The 13,958-nt window shown below is 48.1% G+C and overlaps 6 protein-coding genes across 6 annotated transcripts; 4 read left to right on the forward strand and 2 right to left on the reverse strand.

Annotated features, from left to right (window-relative positions):
* Positions 1-205: 205 nt before the first annotated feature.
* EURHEDRAFT_518468 (putative NAD+ kinase Utr1) lies at positions 206-3,795 on the reverse strand (the record flags this gene model as incomplete). The annotated part of the gene is made up of 3 exons (XM_040786681.1): positions 206-717; positions 770-1,910; positions 3,460-3,795. The coding sequence occupies 3 exons, from the start codon at positions 3,793-3,795 to the stop codon at positions 206-208; spliced, it is 1,989 nt and encodes a 662-aa protein (XP_040634974.1).
* Positions 3,796-4,038: 243 nt separating this feature from the next.
* On the forward strand, positions 4,039-5,426 carry EURHEDRAFT_245694 (putative EF-hand calcium-binding domain protein). The gene is made up of 4 exons (XM_040778084.1): positions 4,039-4,177; positions 4,227-4,367; positions 4,424-4,533; positions 4,580-5,426. The coding sequence occupies exons 2-4, from the start codon at positions 4,312-4,314 to the stop codon at positions 5,287-5,289; spliced, it is 876 nt and encodes a 291-aa protein (XP_040634975.1). The 5' UTR covers positions 4,039-4,177; positions 4,227-4,311; the 3' UTR covers positions 5,290-5,426.
* A 137-nt stretch (positions 5,427-5,563) lies between these two features.
* On the reverse strand, positions 5,564-5,943 carry EURHEDRAFT_381153 (uncharacterized protein; the record flags this gene model as incomplete). Its single annotated transcript, XM_040779379.1, has 2 exons — positions 5,564-5,718; positions 5,775-5,943. 2 exons carry the CDS (start codon positions 5,941-5,943, stop codon positions 5,564-5,566), a joined length of 324 nt encoding a protein of 107 aa, XP_040634976.1.
* A 2,743-nt stretch (positions 5,944-8,686) lies between these two features.
* EURHEDRAFT_381154 (SET domain-containing protein) lies at positions 8,687-9,766 on the forward strand (the record flags this gene model as incomplete). The annotated part of the gene is made up of 2 exons (XM_040779380.1): positions 8,687-9,484; positions 9,536-9,766. 2 exons carry the CDS (start codon positions 8,687-8,689, stop codon positions 9,764-9,766), a joined length of 1,029 nt encoding a protein of 342 aa, XP_040634977.1.
* Positions 9,767-10,190: 424 nt separating this feature from the next.
* On the forward strand, positions 10,191-12,035 carry EURHEDRAFT_416539 (cytochrome P450). The gene has a single exon (XM_040782983.1). The coding sequence runs from the start codon at positions 10,310-10,312 to the stop codon at positions 11,825-11,827; it is 1,518 nt and encodes a 505-aa protein (XP_040634978.1). The 5' UTR covers positions 10,191-10,309; the 3' UTR covers positions 11,828-12,035.
* Positions 12,036-12,693: 658 nt separating this feature from the next.
* Positions 12,694-13,906, forward strand: EURHEDRAFT_526345 (uncharacterized protein; the record flags this gene model as incomplete). Its single annotated transcript, XM_040786985.1, has 2 exons — positions 12,694-12,990; positions 13,063-13,906. Exons 1-2 carry the CDS (start codon positions 12,938-12,940, stop codon positions 13,904-13,906), a joined length of 897 nt encoding a protein of 298 aa, XP_040634979.1. The 5' UTR covers positions 12,694-12,937.
* Between the last annotated feature and the right edge of the window lie 52 nt (positions 13,907-13,958).

Genomic DNA, 13,958 nt, shown 5'->3' on the forward strand with positions numbered 1-13,958 from the left:
TGCTCAATCTGTATATCCAATAATAGCCTAAAACAAGGGAGTAATTCATTCAATGAACCTAACTATACGCCAAAAAAGATGCACCCGAAATCATGCCATGTAACTATAATGTATATGTGCCAGCGCCTGTATCATGTCCATGTCCACTGGTTCGTATGCAATAAGTGGTATGCAAAAAAGTATGGTCATAACCGAAAAGCGAATGCTACATCTGCAGCAAACTCATCTGTCTCCTCATCGGACTTGTAGGAACGTCTCCATCCTCACTCGGTCCAACACCGCTATCTGTCCCTCCCAACCCCACGTCCGTGTCGATGTCCCACTCTTCATCTTCATTCCCGTCAACTGCGAAATCAGGATCGTCGGGAGATGGCCCGTTCCAGCCCTTCTGCATGGCTCCGCGGGTATTCCAGCGTAAGGCGCGGCGGACACTTTGGAACCACTCGCCGTTGCCAGAGACCACTGTCGGGAATGGGTATTGGCTTGCTTCGATGGTCACGTAGTCGCCCTGGCGGAGTTCAATGCGGCCTTTGCCATCGAAAGAGCAGTATGCTGTTGAACGGGAGGTTATGGGGACGGCGATGCGGAGGAGTGAGGAGTCTGATAGGACCATGGGGCGGAAAGAGAGGGTGTGAGGGCAGATAGGTGTCAGGAGGATCCCAGGGATTGATGGGTGGACGAGTGATCCACCGGCCGAGAGGGAGTAAGCGGTTGATCCTGAGAGGTCAGTATCGATATCTTTTGCCTGTAGACAGTGAAGTGAACATACCTGTTGGCGTGGAGAAAATACACCCGTCCGCCTGAACCACCGTCAACAATTCGTTGTCCGCATACAACTCCAAATTCGACACATATGGCGAAGGCCCCCGATCAATCACCAATTCATTCAATACTTCGAACTGTTCACCCTCTTCCACCGCATCCGCTTCTGCGCCCTTGCTCCGGTCTTTCCGGAACACCGTGCATGTAAACCGCATCCGTAGGTTGACCCGCATACCCACGTCGCCCATCACGGCATTCAGGTGTGATTTATAATCATCAAAATCGAAATTTGTCAGGAAGCCCAGGCTGCCCAATGAGAAGGAGAGAATCGGCGGCACAATGCGCTGGAAGAGCCACGAAGTAAACAGCACGGTCCCATCCCCTCCTAGAGTAATGACGAGGTCGAACTTTTCAGGCGCCGACCAGCACAAATCTGGTGTCCAGTAATGCAGCATGTGTGCAAAACGCGGTTCAGATTGTAATAAACCCGGCGCGTCGAAGCGTTTCGAGTTCTGTAGTTTGGCATCAACGTAGACATTGACACCAAGGTCACTCCCGTACCGTGGCGTAGACAGAAGCCATGCTGCTACATCACGAGTCAAGCGCACCAGGCTGTTATCCCGTGCCTTGGTGACAATCATGACATTCCTGACAGCCCGTTTGATGGGCCGTCGCTGTAACTGCTTTGATACCTCCTTCACCCCAGTAGCAGTCTGTACCAAGCGCGAATGTGACAGCCACTCATCATCCGCAATCTCCTCGAGCACCTTCTTGATATTAACCGCATCATCGAACCGCTGATGAAAGAAGCACGGAGATTGTAGCACTAGCGACCGGTCCAGTAACTCGTGTTCTGGTTGTAGACGATTAAGCGCCGCCGCTAGACTTTGCGAAGAGAACTGCTCCTCCTTCTCAGCTGGAGGACTAGGGTACGTATTGGCTGGGAGGGGTCCGAGAGATGCCGCCGGCGGCATGTTGGAATCATTGCTGGACCATGACGGACGCGATGCAATTGCTTTCATTATGGTCTGGTGAGGAATCGTGTCACTGGACAGAGCGTTTCGATGACGATAGGGATGATGGTTAGGGGCTGTCAGCGACCGTAGCGAAACGAAGGACGGCGACGGTGAGGATAAGCGGGATTCCGACTCTGCACGAGGAAGTTCGAACCTTTGCGCAGGAACAACAGTAGAGCGGGAATCGGAAGAGGAGCGATTGGCAGACGCTTTAGGAGTGGTTTCCGTTGCCTGCGAAGCGTCTATGTGCACGACATGGTCTCGAGAATGCAATGAAGGTGCGGCTGAAGGTGGAGGGTCCGTAGCAATCGTAGCGGTGGCCGCAGTACAAGACGCGGGGGGAGGCGATGACGAGGATGATGAATCAGTGTCAGAAGTAGTCCTATATTTCAAAGGGCCATGGCTGGCTGAAAATGAAGCCATGGGAGATGCAATGTCGGTTTGTGTTTTGGTGGTGGAAAGAAGCAAGCAGAATAATGTCCGCAATCGGATGTAGCGGAGGTGGAGGAGGATTCCACGGGCGGGCAATCGCTGGATGCTGCAGTTATTGGGCGATAAGCTGCGATTCGAGTATCTTCCACGGTTATTAGTTGATGTTGTTGACTGGATATGAGTTGGGCTGGGTTATTGAGGCGATGGATTATCACCGCTGGGGTTGTACATTAGCTACTATTTGCGCTGTAGCCTTTAGGCAAAATACATAAAACAGAAATAAAACATCCACTGCTCATAAATTACAACCTAATTGCTTAACTTGTGTGACGACAGATGCCAATGGTCACAGTGCTACTAACCCCGGACAGGGCGAGTGTATGACGAGATCAACATTGCTCTAGAGACTAAATATCAATAACTACAAAAGTATCGCGTCGTCATCAAAGGCGCAGGGAATGTGGAACGTTAATTATGCTATTGCGTTATCGAGTATTGTTGCCTCCCGATCTCGGTGCATTCGTTCATATCTGATCAACGTATCAGTTCGTGCCCGCTGAGTTTCGTACTCGCAGTCCGTCAGCACTCAATCCTCGTCGATCCAATGGTGCACCCTGCCCTGACAGCTCCCGCATCATAAAGCAGGTGTAGGACAAAGTGCCAGTGTCAGCATGCTTGGCTCGAGGGTATTAGCGGTATCGCGGACCACTGGTAAGCACCAAGAGTACACTGTGGTTGTAGCTGGTCCCTGCTTTTTCCGTGCAATGGATGCAAAACTGTTATACTATCGCTCAATCCTCGTCAATCTTCCAGGCATAGTCGCGATGAACTTTATCCTCCACAGTCTCCCGGATGAAACCTTCCAGGGGTTGTTTATCTCCGTTCTCCACCATTGAAACGTCCTCATCAGGGCTGGCCTGGCCACGACAGAGTGACAACGCACGCTCGTGTACCTGTTCCCAAGTTTCAAAATCGAAGGCTCCTTGGCTTTCGTTGAGCAGCAGATGCCCCTTGGATGAGAACGCCAGAGCGTGTAACGAGGCGGCGGCCTTGGCAGTTTGCACGGACGGTTCCGAAATGATATCCCCTGACTTGGTTACTGCCAACACGGTGGCGGAAAATGTCATCGACAGAGGAACAGCGGCGGAGAGAAGAGCGAGCAGCGAAGCATGGAGGAGTGCAGGAAGCATCGTCAGATACTGACCTCGATTAGCCGACCATCTCACCCAATACACATTATGCCACTCACCGAGTCACCACGTGCAACACTCTCACCACCAATTACCGCCAATGTAACCACCACTCCCCGACGCGGGAATCCCCTCTCACGTCCGAGGACCAACTTCCCAAGCAGATTCTTGATGATCTCCTTTGCATACTGCTCACCAACACCGTTCGGGGCGGTACCGGGTTTCACAAGCACCTCAACAGTCGCATCTTCGGGTTTCAATGCGTCGCGACGACCAGGAAGTTCAACAGGTGCGTTGACGGAGCTCAGAATGTTGAAGCCGGTGGCCGGGCATTGGTATGATGCGGAACCGTCGGTACGGGTGAGGGGTGTGAGAGTCGCAGTTGGTCCAACCATGATGCGTAATCTCAACTAATCAATATCTCCGTGCTTTTGCAATGAGGTAAATAAAATGCCAGAGTCCTAGAACGAAAACCTCGACACTTCCAATTCAGGTTGCGACGAAGTTTTTGGCGGTGAGGATGGCGGTGAGTAGTGGCAAATAACATACGATGGAAGAACAAAGTACTCCGTACTCAGTACGGAGCGGAGACGATCGATGTTTTGATATTGATATAACGCTATTGACAATGAAGGAATCAAACCTATTTTTCAAATGAGCTATAAAACTTATAGCATCATCCCGCACACTATCTGCCGTTTAAACAGGTTTACCCTGCATCTCCGATGACCCGGAGAAAAATCGTAGAATTATCATTACTCGATCTCTAACTGCATGGTAAGCTAGCTCGCAAGTTAATGAATGCCTCACTAACCGCAATAGGAAGAAAATGTCTTATCTTATCGTCCTCAATTGGTATATCAGAACCTCGATCGACTCAGCTGAACGCGCTCTGCAGCAAGGAGCCTAATATGGCATGCTTACTTCACCGATGTTTGCCATGTCTAGGCCGTCTTACCTGCAGCAGGTGGGGCAATCTCACTCCCAACTGAAGAGAACTACCCCCTTATGTCTCGTATTTAGACCACGAGACACCCTCTACCGGTTACACTGCACATCAGGACGCATCACAATGAGGGTCCTCTGTCTCCACGGAAAAGGCACCAGCGGTGCCATATTCAAATCGCAAACCGGTGAGTCTCCATCCCTGCATGCGTAGAATACCGCTGACGGCAGCAGCTTCATTCCGCGCCCACCTGGCCCCTCTCAACATCGACTTTGACTTCCTCGACGGCCCTATCCCCTCCTCCCCAGCCCCGGGCATAGACCTCTTCTACAGCCCACCGTACTATTCCTGGTGGGAAGGCGAATCTGCTGAAGCCATCAAGACCGCTCGCCAATTGCTGAAGACGCACCTCATTCTCTCGGGTCCCTACGATGCCGTCATGATGTTCTCTCAGGGCTGTACCCTGGGTTCGAGTGCGCTTCTGCTCAACGCAATTGAGGAACCGCGCTCGCCTCCGCTGTTCAAGGCCGCGATTTTTATCTGCGGTGGGCCTCCACTCGCTATTGCGGAGATGCTGGGGTATCAGATGAGTCCTGAAATGCGGGAGAGGGATAACTGGTCCCGTGTGGCGCTGGCGCAGCAGGCTGATTCGTCTGCGATTCTGAGCCAGGGGGCTGCGAGGTGGAGGGGCGGTTGGTGGGATATATCGGATGAGGAGCAGCTGCGGGATGAGATGGAGTTTCCGTGGAGGATTGAGATTCCGACAGTTCATATTTATGGGGATAAGGATCCAAGGTATTTGGCGGGGGTGCAGTTGTCGGCATTGTTTGACACGGATAATATGAAGACGTATGCGCATGATGGTGGGCATGAGATTCCGCGGAAGGACGTGGTTAGTCGGAAGATTGCAGAGTTAGTGAGGTGGGCGTTGGAGAGTGTTTAACCTGCACATGATGGGATAGACTCAGGCTAGATAAATTTGAACATAGACTGATTCATGTTAAGCCGAAAGATTATTGACATAACTCAGAAAGACCGACATCGACATGGCACATAACATCGTAGAGACTGTAAACATATATACCAACCACCATAACATGTCCAAGACATCATATACAAAGACCGTAATTATATATCAATCCACCATATCAACAAACATACAAACCCAAACCTTCATCCACCAAAACATGTACCCATAGTGCTCCACACTCAGACCCTTACAGGTTCCAGCAAGTACCCGAAACCTGCGTCTGTGGCGGACCAACATCAACGCGAGCCTGGTTGCTAACCTTAGTCACACTCCCATCAATCCCATTAAAGGTGCAAGTAACACCCGCAGGAACAGAGATCTTGGACACGCTCAGGACGTTGTCTGTTTCGTCAGCATACATTATCATATCGATATGGATATAAGGCGGAGGAGCGTACGGATATCGGCCTCAGTGCCATCGGTCTTGAAGGACTGGGAGAAGGAGGCGTCCGCGGCACCGAAGAAGTTGACCTTCGCCGTGGAGGGGGGGTGGTAATCGCCGGGGACGGGGACGGCGATGGCCGTGGCGGCCAGGGTGGTGAGGATGGAGATGATGGTGAACTGCATTGTGATAGAAGTTGAGTTGATTGAATGTCTTGTTTGGAAAACTGGACTGTTGCTTGCTTGCTTTGATACTGATGAGATAGATTCATTTTCCTCGAGATAGCTGGGTTTATATACCCCAGTCTTCCCCCCGACTTTGCTAACAAGTTCGTATACCTGAGAGATATTCTATAAATGGAATGACACATTCGAACTCAACCACGGCGTGTCGGTTGTCATCGCTCGTATAGCTATGTGTGTCTGTATACGGAGTGGATTTCGATATAGTCGTCATGGCCAAGGTGTATGTATACAGATTGGGAAGTATACCGGTGCGTCCCGTATTCTTTGTGGTCAATGTAGATTAGGTTTCCCTTTCCGTGGTGAGAGTATACTATTATTACGATGGCGGAGTATATCCCCCGCTACCCCAGACAGTCACAATAATAAACCTGAATAAGAAGATAATACATGGAAAAAGTTGAAATGGTTGACTAACACTACCACGCCACGTGTGATGTCTCAATAATACGATTGATTCGTCGATTTAATTCGCAGCCCTAAATAGCTCCTCGTATCCTCGCTTATATACATGTACCCCCGTATTGTAGTCTGCATGCCATGACGTCTATCTTTTACTTATTTTTTATACAAAGTTCTGGAATTCAATGGCCAAGAGATTACGCGGGTTGAGGAGAAATGTACATGAGAGGTTCGTATTTGATGCCGTGCCGAGGTTCAATGATGTGTCGGCTCGTATGTTGTCAGATTATGGCTGTGCCTATAGGATTGACTTTACTTTGCGGCCTGGTACGTTCGACCTAATTATGCAAATAGTATAGAGACAGAGGAGCTGTCCCTGGAATAGTTGCTCACCAGTCTTGACAGGTCGACAGAGTTCGCGGGTTTAGATATTGACTTTGTAGTCTGTTCCAGTTCTATGGGAGAGGTATACTCTTTTTTCCTCGTCTGCAAGCACCTAATAAATGGAAACAGACAATAGTGCAATACGAACTAAAGGCCTCACATAATGCCGTTCGATATAAGCTAATAGACATCATTTCCGAGGCAGTGACATAACTTCCAAGACCCCAGGCTCTCGGTATACCCATTCTTTGTATATCTATTAGCGAACGAGAAAATAACTCGTGTACTTGGATTAGAAGATCATATACATCTCGTGTTCATGAAAAATGCAAGTAAGCATGCCCGAATGTGGAAGTACACCTGATGGCAAGCGAGAACAAAATACCTCATGATATGTAGTCGCTGGGTAGAGGAACTATTCTTTCTCAGAACGGAAGCGAATGACCAACGAAGCGCGGAAAAAACTACCAGAGCTGAGGTAGTCTTGGATGGTCTTCCAAGTGGCACATACCAATTTGCGTTTCTTTTCTTTAGTCAATACTCGTCCTAAGATGATGAAAGCAAGAAGTCGAATGGTAGTGTATCTTCTCTGAGCCATCCTCTTCCATGGCAGTCATTTTGACCAACACTAGGCATGGGGAAGTCACAGCTATTCAATTTAAAAGGTTATCTAAAGCGTATTCTAGGCTGATGTGACATCTCAAACTATATCAGTATATTAGCAGACTATCTCGCGAGATACTAACATGGAAAAGGAAAGAAGAAAGCTGGGCCTGTCAACGCTGCACCATGTAGTGTGTGTGTGCGTGTGTGTGTATGTGTGTGAGCGATTCCTGCCCTATATTCAAAGTCGTCAAAGTCATCAAACATCTCACGCCGCTGGTGAGCAGCTGCGCTCCGTGACAGCTAAGCCATTTCAGTAGGTTACCTGTAAATCATTGCTGAGAAAAAGCCTGCTTTGCTTATTGAGTTATCGATCCTTCCTTTGAACAAAGAATCGGCATGAAATGTCAAACCGCATCTTAGTATCCTGGATGAAATAGCCCTAAGCTGACTGAGAATATACATACTGATCCGGCCTGGCATAGTGCTTTCTGTATGTATATTATTCAAGTGCATAACCCGTGGGCCCCCATATAGATACAGTCATATGTCTACAAAATTGATTTTAATAAAAATTCAACTCTTCTCTTATTGATCTCTGCCATTTCCCGTAGATTCGGCAGTTCATCACCAAAAACATCCCAGTAACGATCTCGATATTAGCCAATCAAAGCCCACAAAAACCAAAAGTGGGCCAATCTAAAAATAGAATTACGCGAAATTCGACCAATGAAATTACGGGAAAGTGCATGATTGGCAATTAAGCATTCTGCACAACACCCGAATTGACCAATTAGATTGTCCCCAAATGAGTATGCGGAAGTCGGTGTTTTTGAAAAGATTTTCACCGGCTCTCCGGGTGACCGGTTAAGCTGAGGCAATCAACAGATGAACTGGACGTCTACTCCTCCGTTCTACAGCGTCTGAATATCAGTTAGCTAGATAGAGCATGTGTACTCCGTAGTAAGGGTTACGTATCCGCTCGTCTTCCGTAGCATCACTTGAAGCCACCAATGACAATGTCGGTATAGAGCACGTCTACCAACATCGTACATGGCCATTGTCCCTGACATGATCCCATATCGGTGAGGACATGTTCACTGCCTCCCAGTACGGAGTCGATCTCCGAACTTAAGCCGTGGCGATTGATCTGTCCAATAAAAACACCTACCGTTTACCGACTCAGAACCCGCACCTGAGTAGTAAGCCAGTGTTAAAAAGAGGCCATTCCCGTCGTTAATCGTGAGAACACCCGCACCCACAACATCCGTGACCACCATCTACCGTACGGCGTAAAATGGCAATTGGTCCGCACCCACTCCAGAGCACCACCATCACCAAAGCACCAACCGCAAAACAAAGCCATGTACACCCTCACATCTCACAAAGCCACGACCCGGACAAAGGACGACAATTACACGCCACGGCACCGTTAAAAGCAGGCGACGTGCTCATGGTAGACTCGCCGTATGCCATGATTCCAGTAGTTGATGATCCCGCGCACAGTGACGAGGTTCTTTGCAGTAATGGAAATTGTCGGCGCAAGGTTCCCCGTATGAGACGAATTGGTTGTTCCAATCGATGCGCGGCTGAGGTCTTTTGGTGTGATGTTGGGTGTCGGGATACCGATAGGATTCGGCATGTGTTGGAGTGTGAGTGGCTGAAGGGGCATGCGATGTCGCTTCGCAAGGATGAGGGAGAGTATTATTTCGGCGTGCTATGGTTGATTGTCCGGGCATTAGCGGCGCGTTATGTGGAAAAGATAGAAGGATCTTCCTGGTCGATGTCAAAAAAGAAATTCTCCAGCGGATGGACGGCAATGACAGAACTCTGCGACAATCGAAAACTATGGCCTGAAGCAGATTTACTGCACTGGCAATCGCTGATTGAGAAATACATATGCGCTGATTCATCACTGCGAAACATCCTTTTGAGCGCAGGCAATATTCTGACACTGATTTGCCAACAAGAATCGAATTCTTTCGGCCTTTATCCCAAAGCGACAGGCCTTGCGTCGACGTCTGACCGGGGGGAACAATACGGCGCAGCGATTTACCCCCGGTCCTCGATAGCAAATCACTCGTGTTGTCCCAATGTTAGTCTCGTGTCCTGTCTTGATGGAGAATGAGCGATAATAACATCACAGGTTACGCACAAACCCGACGATCACAGCCGAATGGTCTTTACTGCATCGCGGGATATCGCACCCGGAGAAGAATGCTGCATATCATACATGGACCTGTTTGGTGACGTCGATGTCAACATGCGTCGAAAGCATCTTCAGGTGCAGTTTTCTTTCACGTGTCAGTGCGAGCGGTGTCGTATGGAGGAGAACCCTGAAGAGGGGTGGGATGCTCTGCCTTTCCTGGACGATTAGCATGGGTATCGGATTACCTGGTTTATATATATGCATGGCCGTTGATATGTACCTCGGATGCGCTAGTTTGTTTGTTAATATGAGACAAATACACTGAAGGAAAATGAGTCAATCAGGTTGCTCGTCACACTCCATGACAGGCCACTACTGCAGCTTTATCACACACTATGGAATGGACCCACTACTTTTATATTGCGGTATCTGCATAACCTCCTCATTCATGATATATAGAAGCAACGGGATTGGGGGCCAAGCTTGATCGTCACACGATGTGGTTCGATAGAGTGGTTCATCGTGGTGCTCACCATACACGTCTTCGCCAGACTGGACGAGGTGGTGCCGGTACTTTTGACAACGGCATAGTGCAGGCCCTCGTCATCCTCCACTTCAAGAGGTGGAGGTGATATTCCCTCGCTCGATATGAGTATGCGGCTACTGCTTTCTGTTCGCAGTGCGGTTTTTTAAATGGGCTTGTCGCCTGGAGCATGCAATTTTCCTTCAACAAGTTTTTCGCAACTAGTCGCACTATTCTATCTGTTAACAATGTTAGGTCTCGCTGTGCTAAGTATCCTGTCAATTATATACCTTTTGTTCACACGAAAACGTCGCTATTCACCACCCGGACCCCAACCACTGCCCTTGATAGGCAACCTCCACCAAGTTCCTTCGTCAAGGCCATGGCTGGGCTTTGAAAAATGGCACAAAGCCTACGGACCCATCATCAGCTTCAAGCTAGGAACTCAAACGTTCATATCGTTGGGGAGTCACAAAATCGCGCATGACCTGTTGGACAAGCGCAGCGCCATCTATAGCTCCCGTCCGCGGTCCATCATCGCCGGCGAATGTATCACAAAGGGCCTGGGGATCGTCTTCATACCATACAATCGACAATGGCGAACGCAGCACCGGATTCAAGCCGAATTCTTGAATCCAGCTATATCGAAGAGATATCGTGCCTTGCAAGATGTTGAGACTCGTCAAGTTGTCTATGACCTTTTATCATCAAACAACTTTAGCGATAACTTCCATCGAATGACATCCAGTTTGATCTTTTCGTTGGCATATGGAAAGCGGATGCCTTGGGGTGACGAGCACGAAGTTCGTGAAATCGATGAGCTCATGACAAATTTGTCGGAGAAACAGGCTCCTGGGAAGTGGATGGTAGATATATTTCCGGTGTTGAATTATCTTCCGCGATTCTTGGCTTCGTGGAAAAGTCTCGGAGATGAATATCATCAGAGGGAAGCCACTCTGTTTGGAGATAATATGAAAAAGGCTGAAAGTGCTCAATCTTGGAACTGGAGTAAGGATATGAAGAGAATCAAAGAGGCGAAGAGGTTATCCGAAACAGAGTTGGCGTACATCATTGGCGTGTTGTATGAGGCAGGAAGTGATACTACTGCTGGAACGTTGGGCTACTTCGTGCTTGCTTGTGTTCTGCATCCAGATGCGATGCGCAAGGTCCAGCATGAAATTGATGATGTCGTTGGAACTGAACGGCTGCCCACATTCGATGACATCCCGAATCTCCCATATGCCAACGCGTTCTTAAAGGAAGTAATGCGATGGCGTCCCCTTGCACCACTTGGTATTCCTCATTCTGTCACCCAAGACGATGAATACATGGGATACGATATCCCCAAAGGTGCCACCATTCTCCCGAATCACTGGGCTCTGGCTTTAGATGAAGAAGTATTCGAAGACCCCACCAGCTTCAGACCAGAGCGCTGGATTGAGAATCCCAAATTACCTCTCAACGGATTCGGATTCGGACGACGCGTCTGTACGGGGAGACATATCGCCATGAATTCCATGCAACTTATCACCACTCGTGTCCTTTGGGCGTATGACATCGGATATGCGCATGAGAATGGGAAAAAGATTGATGTTGACTCGTACGGGATGGCAGACGCTGCTATTTCGAAGCCGGTTCCTTTTAAGGCTGATTTTCAGGTTCGTAGTCCGGGGCATCGGGAGGTTGTTGAAGAAACATGGAAGGGCACCGAGAAGGATTTGAATCTTATTATGACGGGTATTGGACCTGGTCGAAGGGCGTTGTAGTCTGGTTGGATTGTATCAGAGTGTCACAAGATATAGTGATATAAGCTGTTCTTTATCAACAGCGGCTCGGTTAGCCTTTTTACATGCAAAGAGAATAAGATCGTGTCAAGCATCTGCCAACATGGACGTGGCTTACCTTTGCCCAAATATGTTATGGACATCTACGTCTCATTTGAAGTAACGATTCAAGATGCTGGCACAGGACGACAGGCTTAGTCGCAATAGCCATTTCAATAAAAAACGATCAGTTTATTTCCGTGAAGTAATGAAGCCAGAAACCACCTATACTCATTATTAAGTGGCAACGACCTGAAATACTTATTTCGCGGACGGCATCCATCCTCATCTTCGCCTTTATCAAGTGCGTGTTTAATGTTTGACTGCTTTATTGGATACCATGTCAAAAATGGCAACATATAAGTTGGAGTTGTCACATTTATATCATCTAGTAGCACAAGACACTCGTGCTCGAAGATAACAGACAACTGTCACACAAGTCTTAGGGACATAGCATTAGTATATGTTCACGTTTCACACTTATTGTGCAACACTCAATTATGCTTTCCCAGGACTGGAACTCCACAGAATGAGGTTGAATTCTTCGGACAATTAATAAATAAAGAATTGTGGTCTGATCCTAAGGGATCCGAAGGAACAACACCTGACTGCCGGGGATCAAGTGATTCTGAAGAGCCCTGGATCGAACTATGCCCAGCTGGCGGGATGGAACGTGTCGATTATTGGTGTGGCTAAAGCAACCTAGAAGAGATACATATTGCTATAACTGGATTATATGTCTCAGGTCTAACCTAATCACAGATAGTCGATTACAATTTCACATATCTCGGTCTAGCTATCTTATTACAAGCCATTGTATCCATTTCTTATGCAACCAGTCCGCCTCTGAAGCAATGAAATAACGGACTGTAGTCTGTGTTACGATTCAAACATCTGTGTCAATCAATAGAGGTAATATCTCGAGCTCTTCGTGAGCATGGCGTCATGTTTATATCATGCGAGCCATCCGTCACGGTATTTTGCTAGGCGTCAGTCAATTTCCTTTTAACATCCAACCTCCACGATAATCAGACTTGATTCTCACAGAAAGTAATGGGCAACTGTCAAGAAACAAAAGATATGGCTAACGACCAACCAGGAATCTCGTGAGTCGCCATATCCAATAACCTTCCAACAACAAACGGTAATAACTAAGAAAGAACAGCTAACGTTCACAGTCCCTATTTGACAGAGCTCATAAGTGTCAACTTTAAGGAGAAGCGAAATGTCTACCCAGTACCTCGACAAGTCCTCAAACGTTTCGAAGTTTTCTCTGAATACTTTGAGATTTACGAAGATGTCTCGGATGTCCACATGGACATTGCCGAGGAAGACATCGGCCATACCATAATCCACTGGCTCTACACCGGCCGGTATCAAACACTCCCCGACCCATCTCTACCATCCCAGGGAACTGCAAGACGTGAGTTAGAGTACAAGCGGAGTGTGCATGTCCACTGCGTGGCATCCGCGTACGGGCTGGAGGAGCTGGAATGGCTCGCAAAACAACAGATACGGCTTCATGAAGGCTGTGTTGATATTTACCAAAATCTTGCTATTGCTAGGGAGGTTCTTCCTATTTTCAAGGGACGGATGGATCTCTCGGGTGGGTACCTTGCGTATCTGAGGGAAAAGCTGATGTTTGCATTCAAAATTGACAGGAATTTTTTTAAGAGGGATGAATTCTTTGAATGCTTGGGACAGGTTCCGGAGCTCAATAAGTTTGTGCTAAAGAGCGTGATAGAACTACATTCATCTGAAATCTCGGAGCTCAACGACAGTATGAGGTTTGCGAAGATTGAGCGAGTGGAGAATGTGGATGGTAGTGAGACTGTCCATGAAGACAAATGCTCTGCAAATCGACTGGTACAAAATAAGATAGTGTGGACTGAGCCTGGGCTGTATCAAGAATTAGCGCCTGACTATGAAGCTTCATCGACTGGCTCTCAAACACCAAGTGATTCTGAGGAATCGTGGAGTGATCTCGAATCCCTGAGTAGTGAGATAGATTGTGTCGATTAACGGAAGAATTGAGTCATGCTCAAGCAAGGAAAGCTATACAGGTTGACGATGG

This window comes from Aspergillus ruber (assembly GCF_000600275.1).
Source record: "Aspergillus ruber CBS 135680 unplaced genomic scaffold scaffold00036, whole genome shotgun sequence".
Lineage (NCBI taxonomy): Eukaryota > Fungi > Ascomycota > Eurotiomycetes > Eurotiales > Aspergillaceae > Aspergillus > Aspergillus ruber.